The sequence below is a fragment of the Cyprinodon tularosa genome, unplaced genomic scaffold, assembly GCF_016077235.1.
Source record: "Cyprinodon tularosa strain WSP-4 unplaced genomic scaffold, ASM1607723v1 ctg201, whole genome shotgun sequence".
Classification (NCBI taxonomy): Eukaryota; Metazoa; Chordata; class Actinopteri; order Cyprinodontiformes; family Cyprinodontidae; genus Cyprinodon; species Cyprinodon tularosa.
The window spans coordinates 275560-290000 of NW_024038739.1; the positions used below are offsets into that span (position 1 = coordinate 275560).

General features: G+C 38.6%; 1 protein-coding gene across 2 annotated transcripts in view; it reads right to left on the minus strand.

Moving 5' to 3' along the window:
• The window catches only part of gnav1 (guanine nucleotide binding protein (G protein) alpha v1), a 46404-nt gene that overhangs the window by 24219 nt on the left and 7744 nt on the right, over positions 1-14441 (minus strand). For both annotated transcript variants that reach the window (XM_038284706.1, XM_038284707.1), the window contains exons 3-5: positions 5758-5850; positions 5130-5290; positions 1380-1508 (exon numbers count right to left, since the gene is read on the minus strand). In XM_038284706.1, coding sequence (XP_038140634.1) covers positions 1380-1508; positions 5130-5290; positions 5758-5850 — 383 coding nt within the window. The remainder of the gene's footprint in view (positions 1-1379; positions 1509-5129; positions 5291-5757; positions 5851-14441) is intronic.

Consider the following 14441-nt stretch of genomic DNA (forward strand, 5'->3'; position numbering starts at 1 on the left):
AGCACATTTTTTAAGGACATTAACATCACTGATCATCTTGTGGCTCAATGCCTCATGGACTATCCTCCATTGCAGTCACTGCCTCTCAGATGACCAAATCCTGCAGCTTGTTCATCTACATCTTTAACCTCGGCTAAACCAGCTGCCCTGGTCTCTCTAGCAGCAAAACCTTCCAGACATAATCGAACGACACCGATTCTAATCAGATTTTTCACCGTTTTAGTCAAAGGGATGCTTTTGTGTTTGATTTAATATGTATATACCACCTTCTTCATTGGATTATTCTTTATTCATCCCCATGGGGCAGAATAAATTGATATAACAGCCAAACAAAAGTAAGAGTAAAAAAGGTGAAGATGTAGAGGATACTTTCCAAAAGAATGAATAAAAAGGCATTAATAGTGCAAGTGTGCTTAATTCTTAATATTAAAATTCAAATTTGACAAACAGAGGTTTTGAGATCTGGGACAAAGGCGACTTCCTGAGCTCCACCATCTCTGTCTTACTCTGCACTAAATGCATCAAGGAGGCAGAAGTTACAAGGTGACTTTGATGCATTGTCGTGTCCTGAACTGCGTGAAAAAATAATTAATATGGATTCATTACATTTCAGACAAGGACTTATAGGAGAAAAATTAATATTTTGACCCAAAGGAGACTTGTGGAAGATAGCAAGAGGAGGGTCCGCCCTTTGCACCTTCATACACAATGACGTCTTTGCATTTGTTCCTAATCACTATAATCTTATTATAAACAATTGAAGTGTGGAAGCTCAGATCATTTTATCCTGTTTCCAACGGCAGGAAACTAAATCTCACTGGACTTCTAACCCAGTTAAGATGGTATCAAGGTAACACACTTAATTTCTCAGATCGCTAGAGAGCGACCCCCTTTTTTTTATACACGTCTGTAGAAGCACGCCGCCTCCCAAGGTGCTGGATTTTACATACCTGTAGCCATGGAATTAACTGGAACACCTGGATTAACCAGTTTACAGGGATGAGCCAATGCTTCTGGCAGTGCAGTCTTGATAAAAAATCAGAAATTAACTGTCTTTAAAAGAGGACTTTAGTTCATCAGTGCCTGGTGTCCTGCTGTTAATGATGAAGGGGGAATATGAACATGATCTGCCCTCTGCTGCTACCCTGATAAGACTGATCCACTGCTGCCATTTAAACCCAACGACTGATTTTTATTTCGACGTATTGACATATCAAAGGGAGGAACCAGTCTCAGTCCAATAACTCAGGCTAATCGCTTGTCTGTGGACAGAGATAAGAATGCTGCAGGAGAGGTGACCAAAGCCATGAGAGGTGGAGAAAGGGCCTGGATCTGCAGACACTACAGAGGGCCTAGTTCATACAGTGAGGGAGGTCTACCTGAAAATGAGGTGGTTGACTTTAAACTGCGTCTCTATCACGCCTGTCGTCCTCAGTCGCACTCGAAGGACATCTGTCTCTGTGGGCACGTAGTCTGGAGAAGTGATGCGGCTCATGTTTTCAAAGAAACTGAGAGAAGAGCAGAAAGAGAGAAGAAGAGGGTTAAAAGAACAGAGAGAGACGAGGAAAACAACTTGCGGTCAAACTGGAGATCAAACGAAGGATCAGTCACCGGTGCGCAAGTTCATTGTTTCTGTTTGTCGTGTCGGCTGCCAGTTTGTGGGTTGGGTATGAGATGATAAGGCGGGAACCCCTGGGGGGGCTCATCACGATGAATATTCACAGAGTATTTTACCATATTAAACACACTGAGGATAAGCTCCAAACACTAACACAGTCACTGTGACTGGGTGTACACACACTCTGTGAGATCTGATCTTTTTACACACATACACACACTTAGAGGCATCTCCACCTATGTGAACTGACTGCGACATTCTCAGCTCGTCATCCTGAATCAGTTTCTTGGATGGAGACAGATATCCTGCTGCTTTAAACCACACAAAAATGCAGAAAGCTAAAAAACATGTAAGTCTGTTTGCTTCTTCTGTTTATCTGAGGAACATTTAGAGTTTCAAAGAAGTTACTTTATAAAAAAAATACATTGTCATCAGCGTCAGGAAACATTTTTAAACAACAAGATCCGGAATTTATTCCTTTGAGCATCTAATAAGCTTTTTTTGATTAAAACATCTGAAAAGGAAAATATCATTTATCCTAAATGGTGATTAAACAAAGTAAAGAAAAGCCAAGATGAACTTAGAGATTTAATTTTTGATATCTAATAAAAATAAATAAAGAACATTTCTGTTCAATTGTAATATTTTATTTTATAATTGTAGCCTTATGATTACTAGTAATAATGTTTGAATACACAGGATTATTTAATAGGCATATGCGTTTGCTTCAGCATCCACCAGGGCTGCAAATCACTTGGTATTACTTTTCCATTAGCTGCCTCAGGAGTCCCATTAGCCAAACAGGCTCAACAGGACTACGACAAGCTTGACAGCATTCCTTTCTGCCAATGTCCACCATGGTGTTCTGGGATTACCACCACAGCAGGCACCCCAGACCTTCCAGCCAAAGATACAGGCTTGGACAATGGAGGCAGAGGAAATGGTCTGCTCAGACTCTATGCCTTCAGCCTCCCCCAGATTCTGGCAATGCAAGAAACTCTGCCAGACATTCCCAGCAGACCCTCACTACATTACTCAGGCCTTCCAAGTCTGCCCAGCTTCTTCTTTTGTCTGCAACTCCAACTCACCACCATGTGGGGATTGGTTAACAGCTAGGCTCCTGTCTTCATTCAGTTGAATGAATCGTGTGCCCCAAGGTCAGAAGATGTGACTGACTTAGATGTGACTGAGATCATGGACCTCCAACTTAGGGCATCCTATTGCCTGGCATAGATGTTCAATAATGGGACACCCCTCTGGTTCAACTTAAGATAGGCCATCCCTCCTCCTCATCTCCCTCCAGTCATCTCTATCACTTCCAATACAGGTGAAAGAAAAGGTAATGATAAACTAGCTCCACAGGTGGCTCTGTCCAGGAAAGAAACAGTTTAGCAGATGAGCTCTGAAACTGTTTTCATTTCAAAAGGGATGAAAGTGAGCACATACAGTTAGCCACAGTAAAATGCCCTAGAGGAGAAGCAGGACTGTTGCTCAGGACTAAAGTATTTGGCCTGAGCAACAGGCACTATCATCTCTCCAGGATGGTGTCAAAGCCAAAAAGGAAAAGACAGATGAAGCTAGTATGACAAGAAAAGTTAGAGAAAACATGTAGTGGTCAGAATGGGAGAATAGCAACAGAATAAAGCAGAATGATGATAAGGGGACCTTATGTCCTCCAGCTGTCTAAGCCTATAGCAGCATAACTGTAGAGATAGCTCAGGATAATCTGAGCAACTCTAACTATAAGCTTTATCAAAAAGGAAGGTTTTAAGCCTACTTTAAAGTAGACGGGGTGTCTACCTCAAAGACTAAAACTGGTAGTTGGTTCCACAGGAGAGGAGCCTGATTACTAAAAGATCTGCCTCCTATTGGAAGTGTTCTATTAGGAACATAAGGAACAATCTGACCTTTGATATAAGATTGAGCTTGGTTATTTAGGGCTTCATACATGAGGCGGATTTTAAATCTGTTCTGGATTTAACAGAATCTACAAGAAGCTCAAACAGCTACAATAAAATAAATGTAATCTTGCTTTTTAATTTTTAAGGAGCTGAATGGCATATGTTGCCGTGATTTATGAAGAAAGCAAGGATTCAAAGAAGGAAGGATGGTAGGAAGGGTACACTCTTTACACCGTTGGACAGGAACTACATTTTGAAATACAAATATTTGCTGATAAATTCTTATATAGACTTTGAATAGACTGAAATCGTGATCCTTTCAAGACAAGAATGCCAGGATTTTACCACAAACAAATATAAAGGTTAACACCAGAGTCCAGAGGATGGACTTATGAGCAAGGATCCTCACATGTAAAGTAGTGTCACAGAGACTGTGTGTGTAAGGTGATGGAAGGTAGTTCTCAGTGGGAACCAAGGGGCCTGTCGGTGTGGATAACCCTAGAAGCGAGGCCTCTCACTAGGACAGAGGATGAGAATGGACGACCTCCTGGTGCTGCTTGGGTGTTTCTCGCCACCACATCACATACACAGAGACACACACACCGTCTCCTCTACACTAATATTTTAGGTACTTTTTTCACCCCCCTCAACAGTTGTTCCTAAAGCTGTGCCCAAAAAGCACTTTTAAACAGTTTAAATCTATACTGTCTTAATATTATGCAGCTGCTAAACTCAGCAAGCATCAGCAAAAAATAAAATAAAAATCATACATCTTTAGTTTCTACCTAACATAGTTGGTTAAATAAATACTAATAAAGAGGTCTGAACCCTGCAGCTCCTGGGTTTTATGAGCTCAGTAAAACACATTTAGGCTTCTTATCCACAGAGCTGCATGTTGGATACTCACCAATTAAAGACATGTCTCTCTTCTTTTGTTACAAATAGGTGCTCTTTCTTTCCTTCTTTTCTGTCCTTTGCATACACCCTGAACACACCATGAACCATTCAAAATATAATGGGGCCAGTGTCATGCTGTATGTTCATGGGTTGCAAGGACCCAATTAAAGTCCAGGCCTAAATCCAACAGAGAATATGTGGCTAGACTTTAAAACCAATTGATGACAGATTGTCTCTGTCATATAGGTTGAGCTATTTGAGGAGTGATTTTGGGGTCTAGATCTGCAAATCTGTTGCTCTGAAACAGTTTTCAGAGGAATAACCAGATTTGTAACTGCAGAAGTGAATAGTTTTTCCTAAAATCCTTTAATCAGGGAAACTGGAAACAAATGCACAGCTCACTTTTCATATTTAATTTTTTTTTTTTTTTTTATCAAAAAAGGAACTATTGAATCATTTCTTATCCGTTTCCCACTGATAATTTAATTTGTGTGTGTCTGTCACACGGAACCTCACAATGACACCGGAACGCATCTTTGTGTTTGATCCCACCAATTAAAGATGTTTGACTCCATGTGTTTACAAACTGAGAGCCCTCTCCCTCGCTCTCCAGATGTTGACTTCAAGTGACAGCAAGCATCAGCTGCTCTGCCTTGCTAATTAGCCCCCCGCCTCTCCTCTGCTCAGCGGGTGAGTGCTTGGAAATTACTCACTACAGCGCGGAGTCGTTCAGCTCGTACTCGTAACCCCGGGCGGCCGCAGCCCTCACCCCCTGGTCGGCCCAAAGGCAGGACAGGGCGTGGCTCAGGAACGGCAACAGCACCTGATCTTCATCGAAACACCGCCCACAGGAGAGGACCGAATGGGCGTGGACCTGTGGAGAAGTGGGGATAGATGATTGGGGCAGAGGAAGATTGGATCAGGGATGGAAGCACATGTGACACTGGAGTTTATGAGCATGCTCTTTAGATTCAGTAATCACTTCAAATGCTGAAATGAATAAATGAGCACACAAAGAGAGATGTGAAAACACACAGACACATCCTCTGTGACATTTATTAGAGGAAATACGTTGGTTATCAAATCCCAGCAGGATGTGCAGTGTGGGTGGAGAGAGGAGGAGCTTTGATTACTCAAATAACAAAGTTCAAATCAAATCAAACCTCACCACCATACCACCCACCTGCCTCCTCAAACTCAGCTGATTTTACAAGCAGACTATGGTAAGATGCTGCCCTCTTCTGGCAGTCTGAGTGCAGTGCAGGTACATTTTATACTTTATCCAGAATATAGATACTAACAAAAAGAGCAGAATGATGAGAGGCTAGTTAAGGTAATTACCTTATTTCTGCTGTTAGACAAGTTGATCCGGAGGATGCCCATTCCATGGAGGACAAACTTCATGGAAGTCAGGAGGTTATCCAACACGGCCGGCTGCAAAACAACAAAAAACCAGAGGCAGAAATCAAAATTAGTGAATAATTTTTGCTCCAATGTTTCACCTAAATCCAAACAGTTTTAAACTGCGTCACTTTCCTAGAATATTTCTCCAAATGGTTTGTTTCTGACATCAGAAACAACATCAAAACAAGATTCCCCTTAAAGAAAAACTGACTGTTTGACTACCTTTCATACGTTTTTCCAGTAGAAATAACTTACAAAGACTTAGATCGGTCTGACAGTAAGAACGCTGTTACAATTTAAGGAAGCAGGGCTTCACATGACTGCATTTTAAACTTTGCTTACTATTGTTTTATTCTGACCAAAGCCTCTTTCTGATGTGTTTTCATGAGAACCTTGTGAATTTATTACACAATGCTCCAAACTATACAACAGAAACAATGCTGTGAAACTGAACACAACCAGCAGTTCTGGATTAATAAAAAATCTCAAAGTCTCATGAATTGTAAACATATTCATAGCACTTAGACTCTATAGTCTATAAAATTGAAATACTGGCAGAGGCACACGGCAAAAGATGTGCAGCTTTAATTAAAGTAAAAGGATGTTTCATAAAGTTTTCTCTTACGGGGCAGAATAAAAATACACCCCACACTTTTCAAAGATTTGTTGGTAGTAAAGTTGAAAACTATGTATAATTTTCCCTGTGAGATCTAAGTATGGACTAGTTTGTAACGGCCATCACCTAAAATTCCTACATTAAACTTTTTGGTTAAATATGTGCAGGTGTGGAGGTGTAAAGACTTTCAAGGTGGCATATTCTAGTCATGTTCAACACAGCATTCGTTCCTCCAAATACATCAAGTAATTGCTACAGTTTATTTACAAATGGCACACACTAAGGGTTAGTGAACTAAATTTATATATTTTTTGTTTTTGATTGTACATTAGTGTGTTTGTTAAATTTGCTAAATAACAAAAGTCTAATATATCAGACTTTTTCATTTATCAATTTAAACTGCTTTTCTAAAAACATTTAAACCGAAATGATCCTGATGGGTTAGGGAGCTCCAGTTTTGGTGTATGGGATTTTGAATTTTAATTTAATTGTAATTGATGACAGCCAGCTAGGGGGACCAAAGCAGTTTACTATGACAACATGATAACAAGGGATTCACAGTACGAAACAAAAAACACAAAATGAATAGAAAAATGCCACTACATGATAGTAAAAGCCTAAAATGATCAGTCTTGAGCTCAGCTTTAAAAGTGCCTTGGTCGGAGGAAGATCTAGTGTTGTTGTTTTTTTTTACAGCCCTTTGGTTAGCTGTGTTTTTTTAATTGCTTAACAAATATAATTGGATTGGATTGGATTCCAAGGTGGTTCTAGATAACTTTGGCTAAAAATTATGAAAGATAAACATAATGAATAATGGAATGATAACATTGAATTTCACAAACAGAATAATACTTGGATAACAGTGCTATTGTTTAGAGCTATCTTTCTGGCCCTTAGGTATAAAAATCTATTTGTCTGTCTATGGAACGATGATTGGATGAAAGAGTTTCCTCAGTAAAAACGGAATGTACTCTTTAAAGGTCGGTTTTGTGTTAAAGGGGCTCCAGTTTCCACACGTGCTGAGGAAGGGATCTGATTAGAAAAAAGAAAATAAAGATTGCAGATTCTTCATCAGGCCATAAATTCAATAGTAACATCTAGTGCCCCCTGCTGGATGTTACACATACTGCAGGTAAAAGGTAAATCATGCACTGGTGATATGTCAGAGTTCAGCTGTTTAAAAAACAATCTAGAGTCGTAAAATGACTCTTTAAAGCAATCAGATCTGTTTATTACTAAGCATTATAGCAGGTATTCAAAGATAAAGGTGAACTATAAAATAGACTGAGATTTTTCATAAGAATCATTATCAGCTACATACAGCAACTTTGTATGAAGAAAAACAGAGATTTTGACTTTTGCTTCACGTGCTAGAAATGTTCTTAAGCAGATAAAAATATGCCTTTAAAATATTAATAAGTGTCTTGGCAAAGGGTGTGAATAATTATATGCCTATAGTGTTAAGAAAAAGGAAAGCTAAATTCAGATTGTTGTTTGGTTTAATGAAAACTGTGGGAAATAAAGAGATATGGGACCAAGTAAAGGGGTATGAATTCTTTCTAGGAGGTCTGTAAAAAAAAAAAAAGAGAGAGAGAAAAAAGTTGACATTCCAACAGCTGAGCCTCAAATTAATCCTTTGTGACATTGGCCATTCTCTCTGTGGAACATGTGAGGCTGGCAAAGTGGCAGATACCCTACAATTAGCAAAGGAGAAACGTTTTGTGGCTTCATTGAAAACTTTCAGAACAAAGACTTATTCTCGCTCTCCTATTTTTTTTCTATTATCATCACCATGAGATAATCAATGTAATATCTCAAAGCACTTGGTAAATCAAACAACCTTGCTTTCTTTAAAGTATAGAAATCAACACCATTCTTATGACCATGAGCTCTGCAACAATCAGTATGTCAAAGGATTTTAAAAACATAGAAAAACCTAGTGGCTTTGAATGAAAAGAAAATGTTAAACTTACATGGGTTTTCGAAGCCTGATGAATAGTTTACTTTTCGATGAAAGAAATATAGCCATTGGGTCTAAAGTTATTGGAGGGTTACCCAAAGTTTTTGTCGTTAATATGTCCTTGATTTTGTGGTGGACAAAAGCGTAAAGGAAAAAAACTTTAAGAGAGGGACCAGAAACTGAAGGTGAGAAAAGTGCCAAAAGAAAGAGAATAACTTGAAATAAGTCAGCAACTGTCATTTTACACATTCTTCACTAAGTTGAATATTAAGTTTATGTAAATATTGTCTTTTATTGTTTTTTCTGAAGAAGAACCCTTGGAGAACAAACGTCATCATGGTGACATATGCAGGAGTGTGGAAAGAGCAACTATTAAAAACCCTCATCAGGAAGTTAGGGCAGCTCAGGTGCTGTATAGCCTCCAATCCTTCCAGATTCCCACCAGATCCTCTTTCTTCCTAAACATTTACTCATCCCGTTGGAGATGAGGGATTACAAATACTAAAATGTTTCATCTCCCCTTTTTCCTCCCTGATTACAACAGTTTAACAAAGCTCAGACACCTTTCTGACCACAAAGGCAAACACCCTATAGTAGAATGTTATAAAAATGTTTCCATCATATTATTCAGACACTGATTTTTGTGTTTATGTTCCTGAAATCACATCAGTCACACAGAAAAGCACCTTTCTGACTTTCACTTCCTGCTGGAGTTTAAATCACAGCGTGAATTTTGAGCGTCAGCAGAGAGGGCTTTCCAGTACAGCAGTGTAATCTCTAAATCCATCCACCTACACTGAACCATTGTTCTAGTCCAGGTTTTTTGCTGGGACTGGCTCCCTGAAATAAGAAAACTACCCAGCATTAGGATCTGGTTTGTGTCTGAGCATTAGCTAAGAAAACACAGAAAAGAATGCGGCCGAACCGGTTGCAGACTGATTATTAATTATTAACCCCCAACTGTAAAACAGTGAATCACTGAAAACATAGGGAGTGTTAAAGAAATGAAAGTCCCTGAAAAAACTACAATAATTGCATCGTCCTTCCAATAGCTTTGTAGTTTTAACACTAAACCATTCCAGATTAAACATTAGTTTTCTGTTCTTCATTTTTAAAACACATTTCATAATAAAGTCCTTAAAGTATGACATTATAATAGGGAAAGGGATTATAAAAAGATAAGAAGGAAGGAAGGAAGGAAGGAAGGAAGGAAGGAAGGAAGGAAGGAAGGAAGGAAGGAAGGAAGGAAGGAAGGAAGGAAGGAAGGAAGGAAGGAAGGAAGGAAGGAAGGAAGGAAGGAAGGAAGGAAGGAAGGAAGGAAGGAAGGAAGGAAGCCATGTCATTTTTTTCATCAACTATGACAAACATTTAGTTGAGGCTTTTTGACATTTGTTGTTGATAATGATGCTTGGTGACCAAATAAAAATTGCTCTTATATGACTAAAAGATGACGAGATGTGTGTGGGGTTTTTGTTGTCTATGCAAAGACTAGAAGAAAATGTAGATTATCATTTTTCAGACAAACAAAATCAACATTTCTGTCTGTTGGCATCTAATCTGTCAGTGAAAAGCTGAAGGATCAGGACTGCTGGGCCCCATACTGTGCCCTGTCCTCTTCTAGCAGAGAGCTGCTGAAGCAGCCTTGGTGAAACAATGTCCTATGGATCTACTTCAAATATCATCCAGATATATTTATCCATCCAGAAGAAAATCTAATATATCATAGAAACAAATGGTGGTTAATGTGGGCATAAACGAGGAAGGAACATACTACAGCAGACATAACAGGTTCTCTGAGCTGGTATTCCTGCAATAATAAGGTCCTGTTAGCATCAGGGTAAAGTTAGTTTGGTTTCTCTAACAGTAGTTCAGCAGAGTTTAACTCCTTGTTATGATGTGTTTATGGGGTCAGGGTTTATGTGTTTCAGTATCACTCGTAGTCTGGTAGTTTTAGGATATAAACCATAAGTATATGGTGACCAAATGTCCCCATTTCTGCCAACTGTCCCAATTTCTATAAAAAAACATGTGCTGTGTAGCCTGTTATTACGTTAGCAGGGGTAGCATGTTGCACAACAGCAGTAGCTGTCATCTTAACAGAAGCAGAAAAGTAGACTTTGTTGTCTTCTCCATATATTTCTTGTTATACTGGGTTGATCTCTGCCATGATCAAGACAGCTGTATTCACATATAAGATATGATACATATATTTAATTGATTTTTATTCAATTATCCACATCCATAGGAGGTGTTCTTTATATATAGATACATAATATATGAAAACAAAAATCTAAATCAGTCTAAAATCTTTTTGAATGTTCGTTGACCAAAACTTTACTAAAACTTTTGAAATTGTATGAAACGATTTAAATGTGACTAAAACTAACAGGCCTTTTGGCTTCAAAAGACTTAAACTAAAAGCTGAAAGGCTGCTAAAAATGACAGTGGAAGGATGGAAGGCTGTGACTGGGGAGAAAAGGACGATATAACCTGGATTAAATGCCTAAATCAAAATATTCAGAATTAACATTTTATACTTGCTGCCAGTCTGACAGGGTTATGTTTATCTTGAACCAAAGTCAAAACAAGAGCAGCGCCTCAGGCTGTAAGTGAAGGGGGGATGAAACAACAGAGAGCTCTTTTCCAACCATTCCTTTCCTCATTTCCCTTCAACAGGCCATCCAGTCCTGGGAAAAATGTTTCGCTACACAAACGCAGATTAGAGCGCAACAGATACATTCAGTTTAAGAAGCTAAGTCATTTGATGTACATGTAAGCTGAATTAAGCAGAATGAATGGAATCATTACTGAGAAGAAAGATAAGTCTGAGTCACACTGAGATCAAAACATGAAACAATGTCATGTTTTATGTGCTCAATACGGGTGTGTGTGGACTTGTTTTAACGTTGTGGGGACTTCAATATGTTTACACAGTCACGTCATGGCAACCAAAATCCTGATCCCCATATGGTAAAGTTCTGTTCCTTTGAGTTGTGGTTAAGATTAGGGTTAGGCCATATAAAATTAATGTACCGTAAGTCAATGAAATATCCCCATAGGTCATGGAAACACTACTGTGTGTGCTGGGTTGTGTGTGTGTGTGTGTGTGTGGTTGGACCTATCTAGCCCTCAGAGTGAGGACCATTTTTCCAATTTCACCATCAGATTGAGGACCAGTTGTTGCAAAGTGAGGACATTTTGCTGGAAATGACAAGCTCTTTGCTAATGGTTAGGTTTAGGGCTAAAGTGTCGATTGTATCATTGTCGATTGTATCAAATCATGGAAGTCAATGGGAGTCAACACATGGTCCTCACTACGATGACAGAACGAGAATGAGTGTGTGTGTGTGTGTGTGTGTGTGTGTGTGTGTGTGTGTGTGTGTGTGTGTGTGTGTGTGTGTGTGTGTGTGTGTGTGTGTGTGTGTGTGTGTGTGTGTGTGTGTGGAGAGGAAGGCGTGCATGTTTTTGCTGTGGGAGGCTGGGACAGTTCAGGCAGGGAGGGTTAGAGTCATTTTTCCATTTAAAAATAAGGGTGTCAGCACGGAACAAAGGCTTAGCTAACTGACAGCGGAAAGGACAAAGGAGCAGAACGACCAAAATGTGTTCATGCATGCGTTGATATATGCCCATACTTATATTCATATATAATATGGCATCATTTCTTTTTTAGAATAACCATATGCTGTGTGAAAAACTTAAACCAAATGACTGGATGTAAATAATAAAAACTAAATTTTTCCTAAAACCTCACTAAAATCTGAACTTTGTCTAGTTTTTGCTTTACAAAATTCATTGGACATCATATTAGTTATGTTTACTCTTCTCTACCGTGTCCTCACTAACGTTCACTAATGTTCAATGTTCAGAATGTATAATCAATGCAATATAAGTTTCTAAAAAACATAAACGCCTGCTTAGATTGCTCCAAATATGAGCTAATTATATAAATGTGATACCATTTACACATGAATTAACATACCAATAACAACATCTCTTAACTTTCCTAAAAACATTGATTTTGGACCTAGTATGACTGCTGGTGCCAGACTGACATGGTTTAGGTACTTCATGACCTGCTGACCTACTGTTTTTTATTGTTTTACTCCAGAGAATGGCGTAAAAAAGAAAACATCAAGCAAAAGGCAGGACTTGTGATATATGTCAGAGAAGAGCAAACGGTGCGGTTAAAGTCAATAAAAAGTCAACAACAGCTAAAACAACTATTCATGTTCCTAACATGGTGCTGAATGCAGGAATTGCAGATGTGAGATGTGAAAACACATGGGGTGGTGCAGCAGCAGGAGGCCAAATTTGGTGCTGTTAGCCAAGAACAGGAAACAGACATTAAAAACACTGAAAGGATGGTCTATCTTGCCTTGTGTTAACTAGCTGGCACACTTTTGGGCTCTCGAACTGCTTTCTGGATCACAACACAAATGGCTATACTGCAAAGGCCTTCACGCTTTTAATCCAACGTAGAATTGTTCAAACTATTTTACAAATCTAAGGCAAAAGGGTCCCCAGCCTTGTACCAGTGAGGTGTAACTAAAGTGATCAGTGATTAAAAGCTGCCTATAAATCCCCTAAAATACACTATTTAGGCTTCTTCACATGAGAACACCAACAATCCATCTAAATTGAGACTAATAACATTATCTCAAAGTGAGGATGTCCTTCTCAGACTGGAAATTTGTGTAAAAAAAATAAAATAAAATAAAGTGGTATTATGCTTATGAAATTAACAACTCATAAAAGTGCATGAATTTTGCTCCAGAATCAAAGTTCTGTACGTTCGGTACAATAATCACTAGTAAATTGTATTTGTGTTGCATAACAAGAGATCTTGGTGTTAAACAGGTATGGAAATTATAAATAATAATTTGACTAAGGCATTTAGTCAGAAGGGTATGCTCTCCAAGAAAAAACAAAACAAAAACGATGCTACAACAATGACTGTAATGGAGGATACTTCAGGAAATTACATTTTAAAAGAGAGCTGGTTACTCTGTTTTCCTCCTCTGAAGTCTGAGCTCGGATCTCGGATTGACAGCAGCTCAGGTCTGGTGTCCACAGAGACATGCTAACTTCCATTAGCTATAAAGGCTCATTACAATGAGCAGTTATAGCAACGAATATAGTTATGCTGTCTGATGAGTCTTGCTTTTCTAATTAAAACTTTCACAAAGAACACAGACCTACACAATGAGCAGGTATTACATTACGGTTACATTAAGCCCCTGTCTCAGTGTTAACAGGATTTCATTTTGTTAGAGCGATGTACTGAATCAAGGCATAAAATCATCATCACTGACATAAATACCATATTTAGTTTTTTAACAAATTTTATTATTGTGCAGAGATTTGAGGTCATACTTACAGATGTACAATAGAAATACTATCAAGACTACAGAAAAAAGCAATAAGAATTAATAAAGTTTGCAAGCTTTGACTGTTTTGTTTGTTTTTGTTCTTGTTATTCTAAAAGCACACATGTTCCCAATAAAGCATTAAGTCATTTTAACTTTAAAATACAATTCAATTCAGTTTATTTATATAGCACCAATTCACAAAACATGTCATCTCAATGCACTTTACAGTTCAACCAGATCATACAGTCAGATTGAGTTTTCTATCTGAGGAAAACCAGTTGATTGCATTGACTCATTGACTCAAAAGCAATCCCTCACACTAAGCATGCCTATAGCGACTGTGGAGAGGAAAAACTCCCCTTTAACAGGAAGAAGCGTCCACCAGAACCAGGTTCAGTATAAGCGGCCATCTGCAGAGGCCGACTGGGGTTCAAGGATAGAGAAACAGACATAAAGACGCAGAGATACAAAAGGCAACTATAAACCAGCTCAACAGGCGACACTGCCAGACTGAAAAACATCAGCCTGTGTGTAAAAAAACTATATAATGTGTCCAAATTCTTATTTGCATTACTTAAAGGTATAGAGGAGGATTTTCATGAATTTTTGAAAAGACCTGCCCTCTCCACTTAAAAAAAAAAATGCAAATGCACAACCCTCCACTGCCTCCCGAAAG